This window comes from Leguminivora glycinivorella, chromosome 24, assembly GCF_023078275.1.
Source record: "Leguminivora glycinivorella isolate SPB_JAAS2020 chromosome 24, LegGlyc_1.1, whole genome shotgun sequence".
NCBI lineage: Eukaryota > Metazoa > Arthropoda > Insecta > Lepidoptera > Tortricidae > Leguminivora > Leguminivora glycinivorella.
The window spans coordinates 9342833-9370655 of record NC_062994.1 but is presented as its reverse complement, the minus strand read 5'-3'; the positions used below and the strand labels follow the sequence as shown (position 1 = coordinate 9370655).

At 38.0% G+C, this 27823-nt stretch overlaps 1 protein-coding gene across 1 annotated transcript in view; it reads right to left on the bottom strand.

Moving 5' to 3' along the window:
* Positions 1–27823, bottom strand: part of LOC125238645 (serine proteinase stubble) — a 63343-nt gene that overhangs the window by 17872 nt on the left and 17648 nt on the right. Inside the window, exons 2-3 of the mRNA XM_048146012.1 lie at positions 26345–26521; positions 5677–6822 (exon numbers count right to left, since the gene is read on the bottom strand). Coding sequence (XP_048001969.1) covers positions 5677–6822; positions 26345–26513 — 1315 coding nt within the window. The 5' untranslated portion in view covers positions 26514–26521. The remainder of the gene's footprint in view (positions 1–5676; positions 6823–26344; positions 26522–27823) is intronic.

Sequence of the window (27823 nt, the reverse complement as noted above, 5' to 3'; positions counted from 1 at the left end):
AAATAGGCAGCAAACGAGCAGACGAGCCGCCTGATGGTAAGCAGTCATCGCCGCCCATGGACATAAGCAACATCAGGGGAGCCACTTATGCGTTGCCGACCTTTGAGAACCCTAAATACCTGCTTCTTGAAGAACCCCATGTCATAGCGCAAGGGAAACACCTCAGAAGGTAGCTCATTCCACAACTTGCACGTTCTGGGCAAAAACGAGCGGGAGGCCCGTTTGCTCTTGGTTTGCCACGTGTCGAGAAAGTGAGGATGAACTTTGTTTCTTTGGCGGGAGGTGCGGTGATAAAAGCGCGACGGTGGCACCAAGTCAAAGAGTTCATCAGAACATTCCCCGTTGTACAGACGGTAGAACAAGCACAGAGAGCCAACATCTCTCCGAAGGCTAAGAGGATCTAAACCGGCTGTGAGAATGGGATCGCCAACAATACGAATTGCCCGACGTTGGATAGAGTCAAGTGGAAGAAGTTGGTATTTCGGTGCTCCAGACCAGAGATGAGATAACTGAGATAACTTTGTGTGCAAAAGGCAATATTTCCCAAAGCGTTTATACAGTTTCCCAAATTTTGGTTGTAGTTTTTTATTTATAGTACAGTGATTTTATTACGATACTATGTCTGTATTGTAGAATTTAATACCTACTTCCGAAAACATTTGAAATAACGGTAGGTATAAAATGTGTTTTTAAGTCTTAAGCAAACTTTAGCTCAAGTGTTTTGTTCAATACCAAACAGTTAGATTCCTATTACCACTAAAATATCATATTTTGCTTGTAGACATACAAACAAACACTCAAATACTAATGAGTTTTGAACATCAAAAGTGACTAACACAAATATGACACCTGCGGTCAACGTTTTCCTTAAAAAAACATCGCAGAAACAAAAGAAAACAAGTTAAATATGATTCATATTCATTTTAAATTGTAAGCCTTTGATATAAGATTGATGTTTTTTTGTTTACCATATAATTTGTCCTACTTTTTTATGTAAAAATCAGCATTGATTTGTGCGCCCACGATCAAAACGATCGTTGACTGGGCATTACCCCTTTAACTAATAAAATAGGCTAAGAGCTGTATAGAATTTTCCTACATCATCCTCATCATTCTCCTTGCGTTATCCCGGCATTAGCCGCGGCCTCTTTGACAACTAATCCCAAGATTTTGGCATAGGCACTCGAAAGCGACTGCCATCTGACCTTCCAACCCGAACGCCTAGCCGAATTATTGGATTTAGTCCGGTTTATTTATTTATTTAAACTTCATTGCACAGTAAAAAAATGTACTTTTGGCCTAACGATCATTTGGCATAATTTAAATTTTGCCCCAAAAATGACATTACCCAGAACCGATTCGCTGTTAGAAAGGTAGGTTTAGGTTAGGTTAGAACCGTGACCTCACACAAATCCGAATCGCTTCTAAAAAAGTGGGTTTTAACGGCGTTAGGCGAAACAATATTAGGACATTTAAATTAGGCCAAATGATTATTATGCCAAAAAATATTAGGCGATCTAAAAATCGAAGAAAAAACTTTAGGAATCTAGATATACATCCGTATAGAATTTTCCTACATCATCCTCATCATCCTCCTTGCGTTATCTCGGCATTAGCCGCGGCCTCTTTGACAACTAATCCCAAGATTTTGGCATAGGCACTAGTTTTACGAAAGCGACTGCCATCTGACCTTCCAACCCGAAGGCCTAGGCCTTATTGGAATTAGTCCGGTTTCCTCACGATGTTTTCCTTCATCGAAAAGCGACTGGAAAATGTCAAATGACATTTCGCACATAAGTAGAATTTTCCTACCTATTTTATAATAGTAACAGACAATAGACAAAATGGCGCCTTCTGGAAGCGTTCAACTTACAGTAGGGCCGTACCGCGCGGCTGCGTTCGTGTCTCGCAAATGGTCTCATCGGAAGATCAGCGCTCACCTCTTGGTCGGTATTATGCTGAGATGGGACCATTTTGTGATAAACTTAATCCCTTGTACATTTGTAGTTTTAGTCATACTTTATGCATAATGTGTAGTTTTTAAGTTTATTACGAATAGATATTTTGTTTATGATTATGATTGATTAGTACATTACGATACAAGTACAGGAAAGAGGAAATTCGAAACTAGTGGCGATAAATTAAAACGACATGAGTTACGGATTGCCTCTTCCTGCGTATGTATATCGTACCTTTATACAACGTTTTTCAGTACATATGGCCCTTTGATGTTTTCTTCGACATGACAAGAAATGTAGTACTTTGAAAAAGTGCAAAAAAACACCATTTGTACTGAAAAAAAATTTATACTTATTGGAAATAAACATCGGTAAAGATTAAATCTGTTGATACGCAGTCTTCAAAGCGCTGGTAGCTTAGCGGTAAATACGTGCGACTTTCGTTCCGGAAGTCGCGGATTCCAACCCCGGTTCGCACCAATGATGAATGCCAGTCGCTTTTTGGTGAAGGAAAACATCGTGAGGAAACCGGACTAATTCCAATGTCTAGTTTACCCTTCGGTTTGGAAGGTCAGGTGGCAGTCGCTTTCGTAAAAACTAGTGCCTACGCCAAATCTTGGGATTAGTTGTCAAAGAGGATCCCAGTGGGAAATACCTTGATAACGCAAGGAGGATGATGATTTATGCACTCTTCAAAAAAATAATTATTTGTATTGTTTGACTCTTGGGCTACAAATGAGTCACTTAATTTATCATCAATAGATAAGGAACAAATAGAAAATAACAGTTCCTAAGATGATTGATTACAGTACTATTGTATTTTATCATAAAAATTAGAGGTAACATATTTATAGTATGATTGATGTTTCGACTTTGAAGTAGTCTGGTCTATCGCGTAGTAACCCCGCCTAATAAGCCGCGGTCCTGGGTTCGAATTTCGGTACGGGCATTTATTTGTATGATGAGCACAGGTATTTGTTCCTGAGTCATGGATGTTTTCTATGTGTACCTAATTATAAGTATTTGTATAACGTTGCCTGCTCCGGAATACAAGCCTTCTTGAGCTTACTGTGGGACTCAATTAACCTGTGTATGAAATCCTATAATATTTATTTATTTTATTTTTATTATTTACTAGCTTTTCCCCTCTGCTTCTTAAGCTTAAGGGACAAAAAGTAGCCTATGTCACTCTCCATCCCTTCAACTATCTCCATTTAAAAAATCACGTCAATTCGTCGCTCCGTTTTGCTGTGAAAGACGGACAAACAAACAGACACACACACATACACACACTTTCCCATTTATACTATTAGTATGGATTTATTAGATCTGGTAACTAAGAGACTAAGTCAAAAAACTTGACTTTTGTCGATTATTAGTACCTAACTGTGTGACATAAAAGTATAAAACAACAAAATATGAGATTATTTTAGATTTCTAATTTCGAAATTATATTAGACATTTCCTCCGTTTATTTTTAGTACCAACGAATACTGGACTAAAACACACAAAATCTATCAATCAACGTGAAAATATTGCCATCATTCCTGCAGCAGGAAATATTGCCTACAGTTTGGAAATATTGCCAAAAGTTTGGTTAATATTGCAGAAAATGTATAAGATTATCTAGTAATGATTAAAACTGTAAAAAAATTCTTAGTCATGCCAAATTTAAGTATTTGTGTATAATGAACTCGAGAAAACCGTTCCAAGACACTTCCCATCTTGATCAAAAACAATTATTTATAATCCATTATTAGTTGTTTGACCTCAACGCCCCCAAAACCTTATTGCGAATTAGTTATAAATATAAACAATGATTAAGCAAAGTAGTACATTACGCTACAAGTGTGGAAAAGAAGAAGGATAGGTAGTTCGATAGTGGCGATAAATTAATCGACACGAGTTCCGAATTTCCTCTTCGCACGTGCATCGTACGACGTTTTTCAGTACATATGGGCCTTCGAAGTTTCTACTGCCAAGAAATAGACTTCTTTGCAAACTAGTGTGAACTTTTAAAGTAAATTATTTCATTTAAAAAATAGGGCATAAAAAATCAAGCGTAAAAAAAAAAAAAAACAAGTAGAAGTAACTAGGTATTGACTCTTAATTTTTATTATACTAAATGATTAAAAAAAAATGGAAGTAGAAATTAAAAAGTGACAACATCATAGTGTCGTCCCGTTCTTTTACATAATAACATTGATTTTTTTCATGCTTATTCATATTTTGTCGTGCTAATTCTGTCAGCGTTAGTACTTCTTGTACTGAAAGTACTGAGACTGACTAAAACAGCATGACAAGTTCGTGAGTTTGCGTGAAAACGCGAAAGAAAATCGCACTACACCTTTTTTTTATACTACTTCGGTGGCAAACAAGCATACGGTCCGCCTGATGGAAAGCGGTCACCATCACTTATGGACACCTGCAACTCAAGAAGTGTCACGTGCGCGCGAAACCCATAAGAAACTTGTACACTCCTTTTTGCTGTGTTAAGTACACAGCAAAAAAGAGTATACAAATTCTAAGGAGAGTTCGGGTTGCCGACGACTCAAATGACAATTTTATTAGACGGAACAAATTAGTTCCGTGGGTCCTTCCGTCACCAGCACACCACACCCTCGTTGAGCTCTGGCAGCCTTACTCACCGGCAGGAACACAACACTATGAGTAGGGTCTAGTGCTATTTGGCTGTGGTCTTCTGTAAGGCGGAGGTACTTCCCCAGTTAGGCTTTGCTCTAGATTCAAGCCAGATGATATCCGCTGTGCTGTGCCCTACCATACAAAGCGGAATATCATTCCCTATGCCCTACCTCCTACATCACTGATTTGAAAGCACATTAGCTAGACATGCACTTTAAGACGATACGGTAGGGGTCAATTCTCCATACAAACGCTCTCGACTATTTCCTCCCTGGTTTTTGAAGATAGAGCAATGATTTTTTCAACACAGATTGTTATTATTTTTATCAGTGTCGGTCCGACCGTTTTGATTTTTTTGATATTCTGCTTTTTAAAGACTCTAGAGCCAATCAAAAATTTCCAAAAACGGCCTTTTTCATTGTGGCGCAAAAAAAGGTGTGATACTCAAGATTGGTAACAATTAACCAAAAAAGCTAAACGGTCCGACATAGATTATTTTATACTACGTCGGTCGCAAACAAGTATACGGTCCGCCTGATGTAAAGCGGTCACCGTAACCTATGGACGCCTGCAACTCAAACAGTGTCACATGCGCGTTGCCACCCCATTAGAAACTTGTACACTCCCTTTTGCTGTGTTAAGTACACAGCAAAAAGGAGTGTACAAGTTCCAAGGAGGGTTCGGGTTGCCGACGACTCAAAGGACAATAGACGGAACAAGTTAGTTCCGTAAGTCCTCCCGTCATCAGCACACCGCACCCTCGTTGAGCTCTGGCAGCCTTATTTCATTGCTATTCAGATTCTCAAATTTCGTTCCGATTGATTAAGGTTTGAAGGAGGAAAGAGTCGAGAGCGGAACCTCGATTTTAAAGATTTTTTTGAAATATCTTTTGACTGAGTTGTTCTTAATGGACAATTTTTTTTCGATAAATCTAGTTAATAACACTTGTATATTTAACTAAAATTGCCAAGTTGAAAGGGGGGCTCCTTTCCATTTTACTCTTAATTTCTACACTTTTTTGCCAGGCACAAAGTGGACCATTTTGATTGACCCAGAGATTAAAAAAACAACTCACCATCAGAAGTAGTAGTGATGTTTTCTGGCGCCTTGGTGGCAGCGTCCACCGTACTCGACCAGGTTACTAAAGGAGGGTAGTCTGTAGATCTTTCTGTTGTTGGCTCTTCAGTCTCAGTTACTTGCTTTTCTGTTGTTTCAGTGACCAGTTCTGTTGTTACTTCTGTTGTAGGTGCTACTGTTGTTGGGAGTTCTGTTGTTGTTGTTGGTGGTTCTGTTGTTGTTGTTGTTGTTGTTGTAGTTGTTGTTGTTGTTGTTGTTGATGTTGTTGTAGGTTGAGTAGTTGCTTCAGTTTCAATAATTTTCTCAGTTGTTGGAGTTTCTGTTGTCGTCGTTGAAGTAGTTTCTTGTGTTGCATTTATAAATGTTATAGTTGATAGTGGTCTAGTGAAAATAGGTCTGGAGCTAGTAGATTGTGGTAAAATAGTTATATTTAGTCTAGGAGGGATGGGTAGAGGCTTTTTGGTTGAAGGTAGTTTAGGTGGGGGTCGATAAATAGGTTTTCTAGTAGTGTTGTATACTGATAAAGGTTTAGTTGGTTTTGGTCTATTTGGCTGTATATACTGAGGCTTGGTGAAGTTGGTAGGTCTGTACGTCGGTCTAGGTTTATAAGTAACTGGTTTTCTACTTGGCTTTATTGTTGTAACAGTAGTTTTAATCGCTTCCGTCGTTGATTTTTCAGTGACTAAATCTCCAGAAACAGTCTGGAATGTAGATAGTTTAACAGGAATTTCTGTGACTTCTTCAGGTTTAACAGCTTTAGTTGTAACCTCTTGATCAGTAGTTTTATCATCAGGTATCTTATTATCTAGATCATCAGACTTAGTCTCCATTTCTATTTTATCTGCTACTGTCGTTTTTGCAGTAGTTACTTCAACTTTTTCAACTTTAATTGTAGTTTTATCTTCTGTTTGTGGATGGACGAAGTTAGCGCCATCTATGGAGTTATCTTCTATGTTGTTAATAGGTATTACTGTTTTGTCCTGTACTTGGCAGCAGGATCCGAAGTAGAACCTGTCTATACATGTTCCTAGATGTGTGCCGTTGGCTTTGAGGCAGTCTATTGCGAACATGCAGAGGCCTTCTGCGCCTGTTCTTCTTGATATACATGGCAAGTGACGTATATTCCTAGCTAGTGGCACTGGACCTGCAACAAGAGAAACAAATAGTAAAATAAGGATCCTCCTGCTTGCGATATCCTGGCATTCGCCGCGGCTCATGGGAGCCTGAGGTCTGCATTGACAAATCTATACTAATATTATAAATGGGAAAGTGTGTGTGTCTGTTTGTTTGTCTTTCACGGCAAAACGGAGCGACGAATTGACGTGATTTTTTAAGTGGAGATAGTTGAAGGGATGGAGAGTGATATAGGCTACTTTTTAGGGTTCCGTAGTCAACTAGGAACCCTTATAGTTTCGCCATGTCTGTCTGTCCGTCCGTCCGTCCGTCCGTCCGTCCGTCCGTCCGTCCGTCCGTCCGCGGATAATCTCAGTAACCGTTAGCACTAGAAAGCTGAAATTTGGTACCAATATGTATATGAATCACGCCGACAAAGTGCAAAAATAAAAAATGGAAAAAAATGTTTTATTAGGGTACTCCCCCTACATGTAAAGTGGGGGCTGAAATTTTTTTTCATTCCAACCCTAACGTGTGATATATTGTTGGATAGGTATTTAAAAATTAATAAGGGTTTGCTAACATCGTTTTTTGATAATATTAATATTTTCGGAAATAATCGCTTCTAAAGGAAAAAGAAGTGCGTCCCCCCCCCCCTCTAACTTTTGAACCATACTCATACTCATACTCATTTATTTATAATATTGTTACATATTACACGTCACAATTGATTTAGGTACATAGTTATTATATGGTATATTAAAATTAAAATTATTATATTAGTATTCGTAGTTTGATATGTCGAAATATGGTAATACATTTTTAAATTACATTAAGGACCATTGAGCATTATATAATATTAGAATAGAATGGATACAATGTTTTGTGACTGTTAATTAGATAGTTAATTAAATAATTTAAAATATGTAGAATTCATTCATGTCATAAAAGGCGTGGGCGATAAGCCATTTTTTTAACGCTCGTGTGAATTGGTTCGAAGATTCTATACAGGTAATGTCTTCGGGAAGTTTGTTAAAAATCTTGGGACCTTGTACCTGCATAGTCTTGGAGGACTTATGACACATGTTTAAAAAATATGAAAAAAAATCACAAAAGTAGAACTTTATAAAGACTTTCTAGGAAAATTGTTTTGAACTTGATAGGTTCAGTAGTTTTTGAGAAAAATACGGAAAACTACGGAACCCTACACTGAGCGTGGCCCGACACGCTCTTGGCCGGTTTTTGTCTCTTTCTAACGCTCTTTCTTTCTCCTGCATTTGGTAATTATATTAAACTTAATTAACATATGCTGTACTCAATTATTAAACATATAAATTATCAAAAAATTCAGATTTATTTAGCAGGGTTATGATCCCATCTATACACATGGCCATCCCTGTATTAGAAAAATATACATACAACACTGTATTCTTGGGTATGTCCGAAGTTTCGGTAATAATGGGATAAAAGTCTTACATAATAAAGGATTTAGTTATTTGACCAGAACTGGATTTAAAGTTTTGGTTTCTATTTGGAAATAAATTGGTTTTCGGTACTAATGAAAACTTTTCATTGTTATACGCTTAAGCGTATCTAATGGTTAAAAAAAAGTGGAAACGCACACATAAATAAAACTACATATTAAGTAATTCGAAATTTATGTACATTTCTGAGTCATGGATGTTTTCTATGTATATAAGTATTTATATATTATATATATGTACCCACAGCACAAGCCTTCTTGAGCTTACCGTGGGCCTCAGTCAATCTGGTTAAGAATGTCCTATAATATTTATTTATTTATTTATTTCTACTTCCTGCGGTGGTGTTTTAATTCATCGCTACTCGTTTCAAATTTCCTCTTTTTCACGCTTGTATCGTAATTTACTATTATTAAATACCTCCTGTGTTACTGATGCGTAATATCTTTAATTGACAAATCATCATTTTGCAAAGTAAACATTTAATATTGAGTTGTTATGCGACCTAAATACCTAACTGTGTGTAAAATAAAACAAATAATGATGACGTGAGTGATTTTATGACCTGAAGAACCTTAGACATTACAAAATAGTGTCATATGAATAGAGTATTATCACACCTCGGACACTGGCGATCAAATACTTATATGAAAGAGGCGCGTTCCTAGCACACAGTCTAAGCTCGTGTAGGTGAACGCTTACTATGCTTGTATGAGTGAAATATGACAGGTCGACTGTTCGCGTTTTTGACAGGCGGTAACTGTCAGGTAACCGAGAGGGGGTGGATGGCACTTTCAGCGGGGAGCGGGAGTGACCATACTGTACGACAGTACTCTTTATTATACTGTTGTAGTATCCTATACATATTAAATGATTTACCACAAGCCATACAATCAATGCACAATGTTAAAAATAGCACAAGAGCTTTGGGTACCTATTGATATTGATACATCTTATTGTGCGCGCTCAATGATTTGAAATCAGGAAAAAATCAGGTTACTTTTTATATTTTGACGTCACACGATACGTTTCGACTGCAAAGAAAAATGCAGACGTCCATAGGCAACGGACACCGTTTACCGTCTGACGGTCCATAGGCTTGTTTTCCGCCGACGCGACGCTAGAAGGATCTTTCCAAAAATACTTATACTAAAACACACTTATGTAGGTAGGTTGTCTGGAAGAGATCGCTTTTTAGCGATAAGACCGCCTGTTGTTACCTAGTTATACTCTCAATCAACATTCTGTGTATTTTTTTACATGTAAAATGCTAAAATGGTGCAATAAAGAATATTTACTTACTTACTTATTGTACATTGTTGAGAAAGAAAAGCTGCAAAAATCAAATTTTCTATGGAGGTCAAACGTTCTATGGACAAACTGGGTCTGCTAAAGTATATTTATGCCTAATATTTTTGATTTAAAAATCTGAATGTGCATGTGAATCTTAAACTTTCTCTGTCTCTTCTAAAATCTTAAACTTAACTGTATTTTAAAATTCAAAATGATTTTAAATCGATACATGGTGCGACATCTATCGTCGTTACTTATAAACAGATGCTAACGCCATCTAGAGTAATGTGACTTAACTACTAAGTCCAATGACGGACAAAAATCGATCCAATATTTACAAGTCAAAAGTAGATACAGTACAGTCAGCAATGTAAATAAATAAATGGTCCAAAGGTATTTATTATTTGTAAATAATTATCGTAGTAATATAAACTTTTAACAAGATAGTTCTGTTTATATTTGTATTCGAAAGTTGACAAACAGTAATACAACAATAGTTATTTGTTTTACAAGGGGGCAAAGTAGTTGTTTAACCGCACGTGCCAATATTGATACCTGAGCAAGCGAAAGATTCCAATATTGAACCGCGAGCGTAGCGAGTAGTTCAAAAAGTGGAATCTTGAGCGTTGCGAGGGTATCAAGGCACGAAGGTTAAACAAACTTTGCCACCGAGTGAAACACAAAATTTTTCACCACACCAACACGAACAAAATACTGACTATTTATTCAATATTTATGATTCAAAATCATCATTAATAGGTAAAATCTAGCAGCCAGATTAAGACATCGAGTTAAAATTTGTATGAAATTACTTTGCCCCCTTGTGGATAAAATGCAATTTTGCTATCTGTTTTTGGATAGCAAAGAAAGCCTTTACCAGTTGGTGTGGTGAAAAAGTTGTTTACCTTTGTGTTGCTTCTTTATTGTACTAGCTTTATCCCACGGCTTCGCTCGCGTTAAACTCGATAATTGCTGAATGGCATACAAACTTCCATTTTAGGAAAGTGGGGGTTAGAAAGAGATAAAAAGTAGCCTATGTTACTCCCCATCCCTTTAACTATCTCCACTTCTAAAATCACGTCAATCCGTCGAACCTTTTTTATTTTCCTTCCTTTTTAAGAAATTTTCATACGCCGTCATGAAACATCTTAGTTTGGATTTCGGGGGCAGTAAGTTACACATGTCTACTTCTGCCTCCGCTCGCAATTCCGGATCTACACTTTAAATCCACATCCACATCGCTATAAATAAATATTTCCTAAATAATATTGTCTTCGGTTACCGCGATAGTTACTCATGAAATAAAACTATGGAAACTGATTCAATCGCGTATAATGAATTTACAATTCATCCCGATGTTTCGAACACTTTAGAGCGTTCGTGGTCAACGGGTGACTGATGAAAAATTACAAATTAATTGTAAATTCATTATACGCGATTTAATCCGTTACCATAGTTTTATTTCATAAATGTTTCCCCCTGTGGTGACGGGTTAAGAAAACCCCCTTTCTTCCCGTAGGTGTTGTAGAAGTCGACTGTGGGATATGGGTTAAATTGTGGCGTAGGCGAGAAGCTGGCAACCTGTCACTGCAATGTCACAATTTAGATTTGTTTCAACGCCTTTTTGCCAAGAGTGGCACTGAAACTTAGTAGTATTCATGTGCTCTGCCTACCCCTTTATGGGACACAGGCGTGATTATATGTATGTATGTATGTGTATGTTTATAGACTTTACTCGCCCAGGCGGTGAGCTATCAATATCGCCGTGTCTCTTTTATTTGCCCGGGAGTGAAGATCTTTTGTTCGTTTTTATAGCCGATAGCTCATAGCTTACTAGCTCGCGGTGGGACCAGTGCCATAAGAATGAAAAACTGTAGCCTTCAGGCAGGCAATTAATAGACAGGCGCGATAGACGATAAAATATCAGGCCGTCCCTATCGCACTTAGAAATAGTGCGATAACGACGGCCTGCTATTTTATCACTTATCGCGCGACCATGCTTCCCGTACTGCAGTGGTCATAGCGGCTTAAATATGTAGGTACCTCATCATCATCCTCGTTGCGTTATTCCGGCATTTTGCCACGGCTCATGGGAGCCTGGGGTCCGCTTTAACAACTAATCCCAAAATTTGGCGTAGGCACTAGTTTTTACGAAAGCGACTGCCATCTAACCTTCCAACCCGAAGGGTAAACTAGACCTTATTGGAATTAGTCCGGTTTCCTCACGATGTTTTCCTTCACCGAAAAGCGACTGGCCAATATCAAATGACATACATACATACAATCACGCCTGTATCCCATGAAGGGGTAGGCAGAGCACTTGAAACCACTCAAGTTTCAGTGCCACTCATCAAATGACATTTCGCACATAAATTCCGAAAAACTCATTGGTGCGAGCCGGGTTTCGAACCCGCGACTTCCGGAACGAAAGTCGCACGTGCTGACCACTAGGCTACCAGGCCCCGTAGCCGAATGGCATTTCTCCGACGCCAAACGAGAGCGATACGCCGCTGGCTCTGTCGCGCCAATACGCAAGCGCGATAGAGATAGATATCTACTAGCGCTTCGTTTCGTGAGCGTTTCGTGAGCGATTGTGCCATTCGGCTAGCCACCCTGTGCTTATTAAAATATGTAGGTACCTAAATTAAAATATTAAACTGTAGTTAGTAAGGAATGCTGAGGTACGGCCTTCGTGAATGCATTTACTTAATTTAACTCTGTCATGGTATATTTCGTGTGTTATTAAATAACTTTGTGCCAAGAATGTGTTGTTGGTACATGGTGCATACATTTAAGGCCAGAAATATATGTGAGTGTGTTTAGTAAAAGGTCCCACTTTGTCGGTTACCAGTTAAGGCGAGATTTGCTTTTATCTTTACATGAATAAACTGACAAAGCAGCTTTATAGCAATCGAACCGCTTAGCTTACAGAAGACCGCAGCCAAATTGCACTTGACCCTACTCATACGGCCCAGCCACGACATTGGTCTAAGCGCGACAGCGGTGAGCGGCAGCCATACGTGCGAATGAAAAGTCCCATCGCTGTGTCTCGCTCTAATGTATGGCCGCCGCTCACCGCTGTCGCGCTTAGACCAATGTCGTGGCTGAGCCGTTAGTGTTGTGTTCCTGCCGGTGAGTAAGGCTGCCAGAGCTCAACGAGGGTGCGGTCCTGATGACGGGAGGACTTACGGAACTAACTTGTTCCGTATATTGTCCTTTAGAGTCGTCGGCAACCCGAACCCTCCTTGGAACTTGTACACTCCTTTTTGCTGTGTACTTAACACAGCAAAAGGGAATGTACAAGTTTCTAATGGGGTGGCAACGCGCATGTGACACTGTTTGCGTTGCATGCGTTCATAGGTTACGGTGACCGCTTTCCATCAGGCGGACCGTATGCTTGTTTGCCACCGACGTAGTATTTTTAAAAAAAATCGACAAAGTGGGACGTTTTTCTGTGCACACTCACATATGACCACGCGCCATGTCGCGGAATTTCATTATTTAGAACTGTTTTCGTGATACTATACTGAATTGTCACCGCATATATCAGAATAACAGCGCCCTCTTGATAATAGTCATACGTATATTTCTGGTCAGTGTCTATATAGAATTTGAACTAAACAACTCTTAGTGCGTTTTCACATTATCCGATCCGATATCGGATGTCGGCCCAATATCTCATACAATTAAATTAAAAACTAAACTAAACTAAAAATAAACTAAAATACGTCTAAATATGGCCCCCGCGGCATGGTGCCAAAGATGCTGGCAGCATTCCCTTGGAAGATGGGAAGGTGCCAGTGTATCGACGCATGTGGCGTCCCAGACTAGCACCCGTCCCATCTTCCAAGGAACTAGGGTCATACCGTCCGGTCTCTTGCCATCGTCCCTCGAAACGCCGTTTGGTTCAAGGATGGCCGGCGCGTTGACGGTAGCAAGAGACCGGCGTATAATGTCATTCAGGGCAGAGTGTCTGGAGAGGCGACCGGCACTCAGTTGACAAGAAAGGCCATGGTGTCCAAGCTCGTCGACGGTTGTGCCGCAGGGGCACCTATGAGGGGTGCAGACCTTTACTCCGAGCCTGAGGCTCACGGCTAGGCGCAGGGTATCAGGCTCAAGGTAGGTACCACTGGGAGGGGAGGGGTAAGCGTGCAGCTCTTGGATTGGCGCCATCTTGGATTTATTCTATTGCAATCCTTCCGATATCCGATATCGGATCGGATAATGTGAAAACGGACTTACACAGAAAAGAACAAGCATTGTATGGAGATAGTAAACAACGCTCCAAACGGTGACTGTAATACAGGGTGCAATACAGGGTGGTTTTGTAAGTACTGGCAAACTTTGCATAGGGGCATTTTCAGAATTTGGGACCCCCCAATTAGCGTAAGTTGTTAACTAATATTAACTCACTGTCAGTTTTGTGACGATAAGTAAGCATGAAATTTCAATAAAAATATTGTTTTTGTATAATGACATAAACTTTAGTAACTTTTAAAAAAGGAAAAAAAGGAAGGAGGTTTTTTTTTAAGGAAGGAAGGAGGGTAGATCGCGCGCTGTCTATGCAACTTTAACATCCACCCGCCTTATTCAGTTTTCCGTGATCATGATGCATGCAACTGCGTCGAAATATCGGGAGCTCGACAAAAATCAAAAAGGTAATCACGGTATATATCCCGGTCAATAAAAGTCTAACTTTTAAAAAGTAAATTTTTAGACAGATTTTATGCTTAATTGTTGTCACAAAACTGACAGCGAGTTAATTTTTGTTAACAACATACGCTAATTAGAAGGAACCAAATTCTGAAAATGCCCATAGTGACTTTTGGTTTAAGGTGATATATGTCGTAATGAAAAACTTTTATTATGGGAAAAAATAATTGCTAAATCGCTTAAAATTAATTTGGCTGTATTATACATTCGACTGACGTGATGCTACTCATTTCATTGGAGCATCCATTTTTTTTGGCGATTTTAGCATTGGTTCCATAATAAAAGTGTTTCATTATAAAGAAGTCACTATGCAAAATTTGACTAGTACGTACTTACAAAATCCCGGTATTCGCTACGGCTCATGGGAACCTGGGATCTGCTGTGACAACTAATCCCAAGATTTGGCGTAGGCATTCGTTTTTACCAAAGCGACTGCCATCTGACCTTTCAATCCAAAGAGTAACTAGGCCTTATTGGAATGACTGGCACACATTTTCTCAGATCTTTGCGTTATCAAGTACTTTAAAACATCGAAAACTCATGAGGTAGAGCCAAGGTGGACCCAAATAATCTAATAAACATTTAAAAGACGTGCACAGTTGCACATGTCCATTTTTTGTTGTAATCAACCTCCATTGCATGGAGACACCGTCGCCAAAAACTGTGTCATCAGCTCACCTTGACTGTGAACGGTATCGTGTGACGTATGTATGTTTACTTAGGTTGTGTCGCCTAAACACGTTCCGCTTAAGGCACCGTTTAGATTCAGACTGCAGCGCGAAATTGAAACTGTATTGCAGCAGGAAATGTCAAAAAGTCACTAATATGTAGATTTTTAAAAATATACAGGCTGTAATTTTTATAACAGACAATATTTGAGGTGAATATATAGTTGATACATTAACCAAGAATTTCACCACCACCTCTCTTCCCGTGGGTGTTGTAGAAGTCGACTATTGGATATGGGTTCAATTGTGGCGTAGGCGAGAGGTTGGCGACCCTGTCACGTCACGCTTTCGTTTTCTGTCAAGGTTTTATTTGCTGTATATATCAAGAGGACATAGGATTACGTTCTTTTCCCGGAACACACAATTACTGTCGGTCAAAAGTTCTTCCATAAGTAGGTATCACATTTGATATTTGCATCGTTTGGTATTAAGCAGTACCTAATCGTAATCTCACGCTGTATTACTGCTATGCGTTAGTAACTTATTGTTAATCTGTGCTGCTACTGTCCAAACCCGAAAAGCACCTGTCAACGGTACATGACGTATGTATGTTTGCTCTCCGCCGTATCTCCCAAACCCGTTTCGGGCGTTAACCAGACGTAATGTTTAACCCGTTAGCTGCTGCGATAGAATTGGGTTAATGGTGAGAATTTCGCGAAATTTGGTAATAAATAGGTAATTAACGTTTTTCACATGGTTCTGGTTTAAAAAACTAGTCTAGTGAGTGTTGTATCATGTATTAGGAAGGAACCCTGTCTAATACGTGGTCCGTAGTATCATATAATAAGTATAAATAAACTATAAGTAAATACAAACATCGTGCATAAAAAACCAGTCGAATTGAGAACCCCCTCCTTTTTTTAAGTCAGTTAACGCCTTTTTACACAAAAAAACTAAAGTCGATTTGAGAAGTAAATAAATATTTTTAAGTCACTCGACTCAACCGATTATATCCGAAATATAATTATATATTTTTAATATTTACTAAACTTTATTTTATAGATTTTTTGCTTGACTGTTATAATAGTGACGCGATATTCTTCAATTCAAAATAAAGTCTTTAGTGTTCTTTACATATCCCGCACCTTTTTTGGTCTTCTCTGTTTGGCCTAAAGGTTGACTGGTAGAGAATGCCATGTATCATTACATCCTTCTTTTGTAACTGTATATTTTTACTGTGTAATAAAGTTTTTTTTTTACTTCCGTAACATTTTTTTTTCTAATCGCACATTCAGCAATACAGTTATAATTTAAAAAATACATAAGTATTATAAATAACCCAAACTCCAAGCTATAGAGGTCATAGCAGTTCACAAAGTCTTAATTACCTTAAATAAAAATATATAACGTATAAGATAACGTACCCGTAATCTTAGATGTTACCGGTATTCGGTCACACCTGGGTTACAATTGTACGGATAGCAAAAAAAGTTAATTAAAGTTATGAATATCATTTTTCCACTACCCAAAGGTTGCCTGGAAGGGCATCTTTAACGATAAGGCCGCCTGTTGTTTACCTCTGTAATAAAATTTATTGTAGTGTGTTCCTATGTACATTGCCGAGGTTGAGCAATAAAGTGAATTTGTATTGTATTGTAAGTATTTTATCATAGGACATTTTTACACAGATTAACTGAGTCCCACGGTAAGCTTAAGATGGCTTGTTGTGATGTAAGTACTCAGACAACTATATATATTATCTATATTTCGATATGGGATATGGGTTAAATTGTGGTGTAGGCGAGAGGCTGGCAACCTGTCACTGCAATGCCACAGTTTCGTTTTCTTTTAACCCCTTATGTGCCAAGAGTGGCCCTGAAGCTTTAGTAGTTTCGTGTGCTCTGCCTACCCCTTTATGGGATACAGGCGTGATTGTATGTATGTATGTATGTATATTTCGATGCAGACTCAGATCTTTATTTTGCTTTATCATTACATGGAAAATGGTATAGGTAACAGAATTAGATTTAGATAGAAGAAACAAGTTCATCTATTTGTATGGCGGCCGAGCGTGTCAGATTTTGTACTGAAGTTGTTACTTGCCTGTGATTTTAAATATGTCTCAGGCCCTTGAGTGTTCATAATTTTTGTGTTGTTGCAATTAAATATCACGTAACGAGGCATTTTTAATGTTTTTTTGACTTCAACTCACAAAAATTGACGCCCGAAAGCTGCAAGCTGCGATTAAAGACGGATAACTCAGTGGATTTTACTGAGTTCATTTGACACGCTAAATACGCGTTTGTTTGATCTATGGTATATGTGACATCTGTGGGGTGCATTGGGGTAATTTAGAAAGTCGTGTAATTTCGAAAGTCACTTAAAATCACCATTATTTCCATCATATCAAGATTCCCCTTTCGAAATTATCCGATCATTTCTGTACTTCGAAATTACCCCAATGCACCCTATAGTAGTCATGCCATGACAATAAAAATAGATACAGCTTTAAAAATGACATTAACAATATAACAATACATTTACTTTAAATAAATGCCATTAACAATATATTTAGTTTAAATGTATTACATATTTTTGCTGCTTTTGATCTTTGTTTTTTCGGCACACATTTGCATACTGTTTAGTTAACGTTGCTTGTCACGTAAACATTATAGTACTTTCAAAATTTAAATACAACTTATAAAAGTCTCTGAACTAATATTGGTCAGTTTGAAAAGCTACAGTTTTATTTTTTGCTCGTATTACAGGTACACCCCGTATGCGCGCTGGTCATCACCTTACCTTAATATGCCGACCGTACAATATCGTGTTCTTAAAGTGGAACGTAGCCAACATTTTTGCCCACTGTCGGCTAAATTCTGCCAGATTCTGAATTGTTCATTAAGTGATAACAAAATGTTGAATTTTAATTATAATTAACTGTTCCAGAAAAAATCTACATACATACAGTCTATTGTATTTTTTATAAGTTTGCGAGTATAACAATTACTTAGACAAAGTTTGTGCATGTCATCTTCTTACAAACCATACATACATAAACGCACGTTGTTATTTCCAAAAGGGGTAGGCAGAGCAGATGAAACTGCTGAGCTAAGAGCGACTTTTAGCAATGAGGAAATTCAACAAAATTGTGATTTGGTTGCCAGAAGCTCAAAAAACACAATTGAATCCATATCCCACAGTCGATTTCTACGAGACCCACGGGAAGAAAGGGGTGGTGAGAATTCTAACCCTTCACCCGCGGAAAAAGGGGGCCTTGAGTCATTAAGTCCGCCATTTATTTTGTACTTTATCCATACAAATGGGAAAGTGTGTGTGTCTGTTTGTTTGTCCGTCTTTCACGGCAAAACGGAGCGGTGAATTGTCGCGATTTTTTAAGTGGAGATAGTTCAAGTGATGGAGAGTGACATAGGCTGCTTTTTGTCTCTTTCTAACGCGAGCGAAGTTGCGGGCAAAAGCTAGTACATATTATAAATGGGAAAGTGTGTGTGTGTGTCTGTTTGTTTGTCCGTCTTTCACAGCAAAACGGAGCGGTGAATTGACGTGATTTTTTAAGTGGAGATAGTTGAAGGGATGGAGAGTGACATAGGCTACTTTTTGTCTCTTTCTAACGCGAGCGAAGCCGCGGGCAAAAGCTAGTATTGTATAAAACAATATATTGTATGAGTCATGGATGTTTTCTATGTATATAAGTATTTATATATATTATATATATCGTTGTCTGAGTACCCACAACACAAGCCTTCTTGAGCTTACCGTAGGCATGGGGTCTCATCCGGAACAGTGCAAAATTATTTCCAAATAGAAATCATAGATGGCGCTAAGTGTCACGATTGACGATTATTATTTTTTTATCAAATAGATTTAAAGGTATTTGAAGCGTCATAAATTAAGTACATTATAAATTAAATACAAACATCGATGACAACACAAATTTAATGCATTATTTTAGAAATTTTCAAAGAAATAATATCACGTAATATATTGCTACTGACTATGACGCAACAACGTGAACAACCTGCGCGCGACAGTATCGAGCTACCTAAATTTTATTGCATATTGTCACTAGATGGAGCTGTCACTATCTACAGTATACTGCCAACGAAACGGTGCGATTGTGTGCGTTCCGTTCATTGAGATATATGTACTTCGTACTATAGGCGACGTCGCCAGACGGAAACTCTGCACAAGCTGACAAATGCGCGGAGTGCGCGAAGCGGTAATTTACGCGTAGAGTAGTAAGTCCACCATCAGATGTGACACATTATTATATTCCGCCTGTCAAAATTATTTATTTATTTATTTACAACTTAAAAAATACAAAGTAAGCGATCACTGCCGCCCATGGACACCCGAAACACCAGGGGTGTTGGAGGTGCGTTGCCGGCCTTTAAGATGGATGTACGCTCTTTTCTTGAAGATTTATCTTCTTCTTTAAAATACAAATATATACTTATATATAATAATATATATATAGTGCGGTCAGTTTTTTTGGACAAAGCGTAGGTATCCATTGTTCTCTTTTTTCATGACCAGGCCAAAGAAAACAGCAAAAAGTGAGCGTGCTAAAAATACAATTTTACTCAATAACTGTTAACAATCAATAAACAAATTAACTTTTTTTTTATATTATAGTAACATAATTCATAAAGTAGTAAGTAGTTACCTAATAATTTTCCAAATTGAAATAAATATATTTCGCAAATCTATTAGAGGTGAAACACATTAGTAGGAACAATGAAAATGGCACATCTGCGCGGTTAACTTTTTAGTCTATGATTGCGTCACCAAAATCGCGCAGCCTCGCTCCCGCTCGCGTGTTCGTAGAATATTCAGCTGTCAGCCGATAATATTTGTTTGTGTACGTTAATAATGTAGGTATACGTTTGTAGTAGTGTGCGTGACAGAAATGTCGTCTATTTCTATTAAACAGCTGCCAATGATCGAAATTCAAATTAGTTGAACAATTACCATTGAAAAAAAAAAGTTTGTAATGCATCGGTCCGAATTGTGGATACTAGTTTTATCATCTTTTAGTAGATACAATTGAATGTAAAATTATTTATTTTGCCTGACACTCTTGAGTATTTTTTATGCCGTTATTTTAATTTTACAATATAATATTTGGAATATAGTGCTTATAATTATTAAATATAAAACATTTTTTAAATACTTTTTGATACAAAATCATACTTCATTGATTTGGAACAATGCTTTTTATCAGACCTACAGTCAACCAATTGGAACCCTAGGCCACTGTAGAACTATGTCATAGTAACGTTATAAATCAGATTGTAAGAAACCTCTTACTGCTTGTCATTTTGACATGGTTGTAGAGTGGCCTAGGGTTCCAATTGGTTGACTGTACATCCGACACTATCGGAAGCGTTTATCGGATGTAGGATGTCGATCTGACACCCGATATCGGATCGGATAATGTGAAAACGGCCTCAGCATTAACCGTTAGTGCGTTTTCACATTATCCGATCCGATATCGGATGTAGGACCGATATCCCATACATTGAAGCCGCCATCTTTGATTTTTGCCTTTGAAATCCTTCCGACATTTGCTACATGCACGACCGATGCGATGCATGCGAAATCAAACCTTATCGATATGGAAGTATGAGACGCGACGATTGCCGACTGGCTAGGATTTCCGAACGCACACGAATGCGCGCTCGGTCGCCGATTTGCGGCGGAGTGGGCCTAGACCTCGACGCGACGCCGCACTTGCGTCGCGCGAAGCGCAACAGCATTTTAAAACATTATTATTGCACAAATATAATTATTTATTAACCACATCAGCACTAGTGGGTAAAGTAATTTGACCTTGAATAAAGTCAAATTAACTGCTTTAAAATTGATAAAAGTAGGTGAATCTAGTAATAAAGATGATTTACCACCTGTGGAGCTACTGGAAGCAGTGATAAACGGATTTTTTGTGTTGTAGTTTCCTCGCTATAGTGAGGGGAAAAGTTTTGTGTTACACTCGGGTGCAAATGTATTTTACGTCTCGTGTGTTAAAAAACTCGCAAGTTCAGGATTCTATTCTCGAACCACTCGCTTCGCTCGTGGTTCAACTATAGAATCCTTTCACTTGCTCGTTTTTCAATTCCACACTCGGCGTTAAAATACAACTTTGCCCCCTTGTATAACAAATAACTATTATATTTTTGAATATATTTTTTCAGACTGGCACTTAAAAAGAGTTTAAACGTTTTTTTTTTCTAAAAACCTAAATTTTTCAACAAAGGTTTTATTTTTACTTTTCGACATCTATCAATGAGAAAGGACCTTTTGTAGTAAGAAACAATACGATTTTTTTATGTAAAAACGGCCTAAGGGTTACCAAGGCTCGATCGGCGCGCCTAGTGGACGCCAGGCTTAAATTGTCTGGTCTTGGTGTTTTATAGTTATTTGTTATACAAGAGTGCAAAGTTGTATTTTAACGTCGAGTGTGGAATTGAAAAACGAGCAAGCGAAAGGATTCTATAGTTGAACCACGAGCGAAGCGAGTGGTTCGTGGATAGATTCCTGAGCTTGCGAGTTTTTCAACACACGAGAAGTAAAATACATTTGCACTCGTGTGTAACACAAAACTTTTCCCCACACTATAGCGAGGAAAGTACAACGCAAAAAACGCGTTCATCACTGCTTTCAGTAATTCCACAGGTGGTAAAACATCTTAATCACTAGATTAACCCACTTTTATCAATTTAAAAAAAGCAGAAAATTTGCCTCTATTCAAGGTCAAATTACTTTATCCACTAGTGGATAAAATGCGTTTTTACCCGCTGGTATTAAAGGACAAAACACGTGTTTCCGAGCTAGTGAGGGGAAAATAATTTTATGTGTTTATAGTCGTAATTTATTTGCGAAGTATTAATTTTATATCTGTATTTTTAACCCCCGACGCAAAAACGAAGGGGTGTTATAAGTTTGACGTGTCTGTCTGTCTGTCTGTCTGTCTGTCTGTCTGTCTGTCTGTCTGTCTGTTTGTCTGTCTGTGTGTGTGTCTGTCTGTGGCATCGTAGTTCCCGAACGGATGAACCGATTTAGATTTAGTTTTTTTTGTCTGAAAGCTGAGTTAGTCGGGAGTGTTCTTAGCCATGTTTCATGAAAATCGGTCTACTATGTCGCGGTCGGGGGTTTTTTCAAAATTTTAATTTTGTGGTTATTAAATTACACTATGTTGTGGTACCGGGAAGCATATTTTAACTTAAAAGGACGTAATGACAACATTTCATACCATGTTTCAGAAAATAAATAGTTTCGGAGTTTAAATTAAGTTTGCAGTGTTTGCACAATTTTATGAATAAAAATATTACTCTCGAAAATGTTTTATCAAATACGTACTTTACATTTTGTTCATTATGTTTACTACATGTACATTCTTAGCTATTATACTTATGTATTTCTTACATAATAATATTCATTTCCATATTTCTAATTAACTACGCGCCTGCTTTAGAGTGCTTTAAATTTTAACAAATCAATGCATCCTTTGGTCGGGGGCTGGGGCCTCTCAACTCAAGGTCGCCGGCGCCGTGGTCGCGGGGCGCGGGGCGTGGGGCGCGGGGTGGGGCGCCGCGGATCTCGTTCATTCAATTCCGCTTGCATGTGTTGCGGACAGAGCGAGTATATTATACGTACGCGGCGAGCACACATACAAGCCGCACGGCAACGCCATCTAGTAATGTTCGACTTTAAACGTCCATGTGACGTTATAGGTTTAGTGCGTGAAAGCTAAAACAGATGTCGCAAGATGTTGCAGTTTGATGACTATTTCGACGTAGGATACTGATAAGAGTTTTGTTGGCCACGCGTGGCTACTGGCGCCATCTAGCTCTTTGAGTGTGGATTAAATTTAGCCTACAGGTCTAGAATACTTAGGACGGCGCCCATTTTTAGTATGGGATTAGGTATCTGTACTAGTATTATTTGATCTGTGCCGTAGGGCTCAGTCATTCTGTGTAAGAATGTCCTATAATATTTATAATATTTATTTATAATATAATATAATTGTATGAAACACAGCAGCTACTGCATTGCTGTCATAACCTGAACCCCACTGATCATGTGTCGACCCTGACATAGCCATGCCGCGAGGTCAATGACCTCGGATCAGCTGAGCTGTCTGTGATGCTATTCACAATGACGCATACCACGCGCGTTGGACAAACCAGTCTCTTGGGCCTTTCTCTCTTTTTTCCAAGTTATACACCCTGTTTTTATTGAATTCCGTTAACTTTACGTTACAAACGTTAACCCTCGAGTTAACCCTCAATTTTCGTTGGTTCGATTGGCCCTTATAGGCACTGTGGATAAAACTGGCGATAACTGACCACTCATATCCTATCTCCACTTAGTCACAGCAAAATGAGCTTTTAATCTTCATAGATGGACACAATGTGTCATTTACTTTCGTTTTTGTATTATCTTATTTTACCATTAGTGGCAATAGGCGTGGATATCTGGGATTTTGAGATGAAGATGACTTTCTAATGTAGGTATATTACTGACATATACCTAGTTTATCGAAAATTATGATTGTTACAAAATGTCATCGGTTGTTTGTGTGATCGGAATGACCCAATAGGCTACTTGCCTCATATTGTCAAATCAGCTTCTTTTTAAGAACTTTCAAAACGAATTTCAACGTCTTGATAATATGGAATTAATAAAAATAGAATCGAGTGACGCCACGGTCAACTCAATTGGGTACTTTATATATTTCTACCTGACTTATTAAATAGAAATTGGATTAATTTTATTTTTTTAATTTTTTTTATTATTGTTGGGAAACAAACAGCGAAAAGTAATACAAATGTATAAACAAATATAGACTAAACATAAGCCAAACAGTTTCCACTTATAAAAACTAACATATTTTGTTGCTCAAACTAGACTTTTACAATTTCGTTAATCTTCAATAGACTCTGGCTAAATTTAACACGTGATTAACTTTAACAATAAATACTTATACTATGTGTAGGTATCTATATTAATACATGCAGCTCATTCTCATGCAGCTAATTATTGTACTTAATTTAAGAAAAAATCTATTGTTATTTTGTTATATACAGGATGTAACATTAATGCTGGTGATCCATTTAAGAGCATAACCGGTATCGAATAGCGGTTACGAATACCACTTCCTTTTTTTAAAATAAACACCATGAAAATTAAAGGTACTATAGAAGGTAATGTATAAGCCGTAGGATTTATCTTCGGCAATTATGTTACATATGGTATGAAATATTTTATTAAAAGTATACAGTCTAGTTCCCTATTATTCCTAAAACGTAGGAACGTAATGTTTTCACTAGAAGTTTCGGATTCAAGTTTAAAAACCGAGTTTTGAAATGTATGAAGATGATTGTAGATCTAAGGCTTAGATGGCTGTCAACGATAAGGCTTTGTCTCAGACTTTCACCAACTCTAGGTCAGGTGACAAAGGATACCTGCAGGTATTTATTACGTCAAAGACGGTACATTACTCCGTATGGACCATGGAGGAATAAGTAAGGGAAGATTTTATTAAATTAGGACACTGTGTTCGGTTCTCGTTTGTTTCCTTTGTTTTAGTGAATATTTTAAATATATGATTTTGACTCTTGGAGACCGTATACATTTCTAAGGATAATTAGATAAGTATACATTTTATCTTTAGTTGTGACATTTAGAGTCATTTGCACCTCTAAAGTAATTTTAGACTTTTTTTTTTTGTATTTGTACTTTTTATATTTAGTGTATAGTTCTTGGTTGTAATTCGACATTTAGAGACCTTCTACATCTCTAATTAATTGTATAGAGTTAACTTTAGTTAAAACTTAGAATTAGTACATAATAGTATCAATTGTAATTTCAATTCAATTTTAAATATTTTCTAAATATGTACATGTGACGTGTAAAAGTGCCCCTGTGGCCTATTTGCTGAATAAATTATTTTGATTTTGATTTTAAGAGTTGTAATGCAACTCTATACATCAGTAAATGCGAGTTCTTTGTATAGGCATAGTTATAGTGACATCTAACGACAATCACGCGTCAAATAGCATGAATTATCAGTACCACTACTCGATACTAGGTGTCAACAGTGTCTCGTCTGCCAAAAAATAATATTAGAACAGTTTACAACTTATATTACAAGCAGAAGGAATTTAAAACAGAATACTTATTAATACTATTGTAATATTAGCTAAAATGGGTGAGCATTAGACTCTTCGTTCGTCATGACATCTATTGACAAGTAGCAGTACTGATAATTTACGCTAGTTGACGAGTGATTGACGCGTAATTGTCGCTAGATGTCACTATAACTATGCCTATACAAATAACTCGCATTTACTGATGTATGGAGTTACAACTCTTCCCTTACTTAAATAAGTAAATCTCTATGGTATAGACAGATAAAGTCTGAGAAAAAAACTCACCTCGGAACTACCAAGAAAAATGTACGGTCAACTGAATGGGGTTACACCTTTTGTTGATTCTCGGCTAGATGGCGCTAATAACAATTTTAACACATATGACGTTAGTAATATGGGCCATATTGTGAAAACTGAGGTTCAAAAGTTTTAATCCTCTGTCGAGAGATGGCAGTCTATGTACTGTGACTGACCACACATGGCAAAGTGTGTGTGTCTGTTTGTCCGTCTTAAGGCACTGGTCCCATCGCGAGCTAGTAAGCTATGAGCTATCGGCTATAAAAACGAACAAAAGATAAGCACTCCCGTGCAAACAAAGAGACAGGCGATATTGATAGCTCACCGCTGGGCGAGTAACTATAAACATCGCCGTGTCTCTTTTATTTACACGGGAGTGATTATCTTTTGTTCGTTTTTATAGCCGATAGCTCATAGTTTACTAGCTCTCGGTGGGGCCAGTGCCTTAACGGCAAAAGGGAACGACGAATTGACGTAATATTTTCAGTGGAGATAGTTGAAGGGATGAAGGGTGACATAGGCTACTTTTTGTCTCTTTCTGACCTTCCATTTTCCCTAAAATGGGGGGTCAAAATTGGTATGGAACATTCCGCAATTATCGAATTTAACGCGAGCGAAGCCGCGGGCAAAAGATACATACATACAACATACATACAATCACGCCTGTATCCCATAAAGGGGTAGGCAGAACACATGAAACTACTAAAGCTTCAGTGCCACTCTTGGCAAATAAGGGGTTGAAAGGAAACGAAACTGTGACATTGCAGTGACAGGTTGCCAGCCTCTCGCCTACGCCACAATTTAACCCATATCCCATAGTCGCCTTCTACGACACCCACGGGAAGAAAGGGGGTGGTGAAATTCTTATCCCGTCACCACACAGGTAAAAAATAGTTCTCTATATACTCGATCTTCTTAAAACGTACCTTGTAAATAGTCCACATTAAATATAACCGGCCCCGCCCTGGCACCCTGCAGCAGCGTGTGAAGCACGAACAGACAGACAGACACCTTCAGCAACACGGATCTGTCAGCCGGCGACAAGATGGCGGCTCCCGGGCGACATGGCGGCCACACGGGGATGGGAGGACCCATTGTGAAAGCTGCAACAAGGGATACGGGTTAGTTAAACTTATTTTAACGATCGGTTTGGCTCAGTCGGTAGTGACCCTGCCTGCTAATCCGCGGTAATGGGTTCGAATCCCGGTAAGGGCATTTATTTGTGTGATAAGCACAGTCATGGGTGTTTTCTATATATACGCGCTTCTTTTACACGCTTAAAATCGTTTTACACTGGCATTTAACCCTTTATAGGGCACTAGTCTCAAAAAAGACCACCTTTTTGTATTTTTTTCTTGTTCAGAATTTTTAGGACTAAGGATGGCAATGAGGTTTGAACTCACGATTTTTTTTGAGTCTTGCCCGTTAATGGGTTAAAGTGACCCCCTGTGTGACAGGTTAAGAAATTTAGCCTTATTGTCTATTCGACACTTATTTTTTTGGATTGTTTTCTATTTCTCTCGCTTTTTTTAAATATTTATTTATTTTTTAAATTGTCGTCTTGCTTTGTGGTTCTTAAGCTACTTTGTTTATATTGTGTTAATGCTAATTAGGTTAATTGTAAAACATAATTAGGTTAAGGTTGCTACACTATCGTATTAGGTAACTGTAATGGTAGTGGTATCGTTGTTGTAAATAAATAAATAAATCTTGATACTTTTTGGTCCTATATAAATATATATTCTATCAGTATTTGTTTATTTACGTACATACTATTCAATCTTTCTGCTACCCCATTAAGCTCGGGACACTACCGGTGGGAATGCAGTGATTCTCGTCAAACCCGCTATTCTTTAGCGCGGAGACTCCGTGAGCCGAATTTTGATCGTCTCATTTACAAACAATGGTTAAATTAATTACAATTACTTACTTAATTATTAATTACTGACGACCGGTCTGGCTCAGTCGGTAGTGACCCTGCCTGCTAAGCCGCGGTCCTGGGTTCGAATCCCGGTAAGGGCATTTATTTGTGTGATGAGCACTGATATTTGTTCCTGAGTCATGGATGTTTTCTATGTATATAAGTATGTATTTATCTATTTAAGTATGTATATCGTCGCTTAGCACCCATAGTACAAGCTTTGCTTAGTTTGGGGCTAAGTTGATTTGTGTAAGGTGTCCCCAATATTAAAAAAAAAAAAAATTAAATTAAAAAAATTAACCATTCCTTCCGTATTGAAGATGGTTTTGAAGCAAATCTAAGTACTTGTTACTAATTCCGTTTTATACGATTTTAATTTTGATTTTTGTTTTCATCTAAATCCAAAATCTTCGCTTGATTTAAGATAATACAAAAGAAAAATGCAAACCAACAAAGGTTAACAACAGGCGGTCTAATCGCTAAA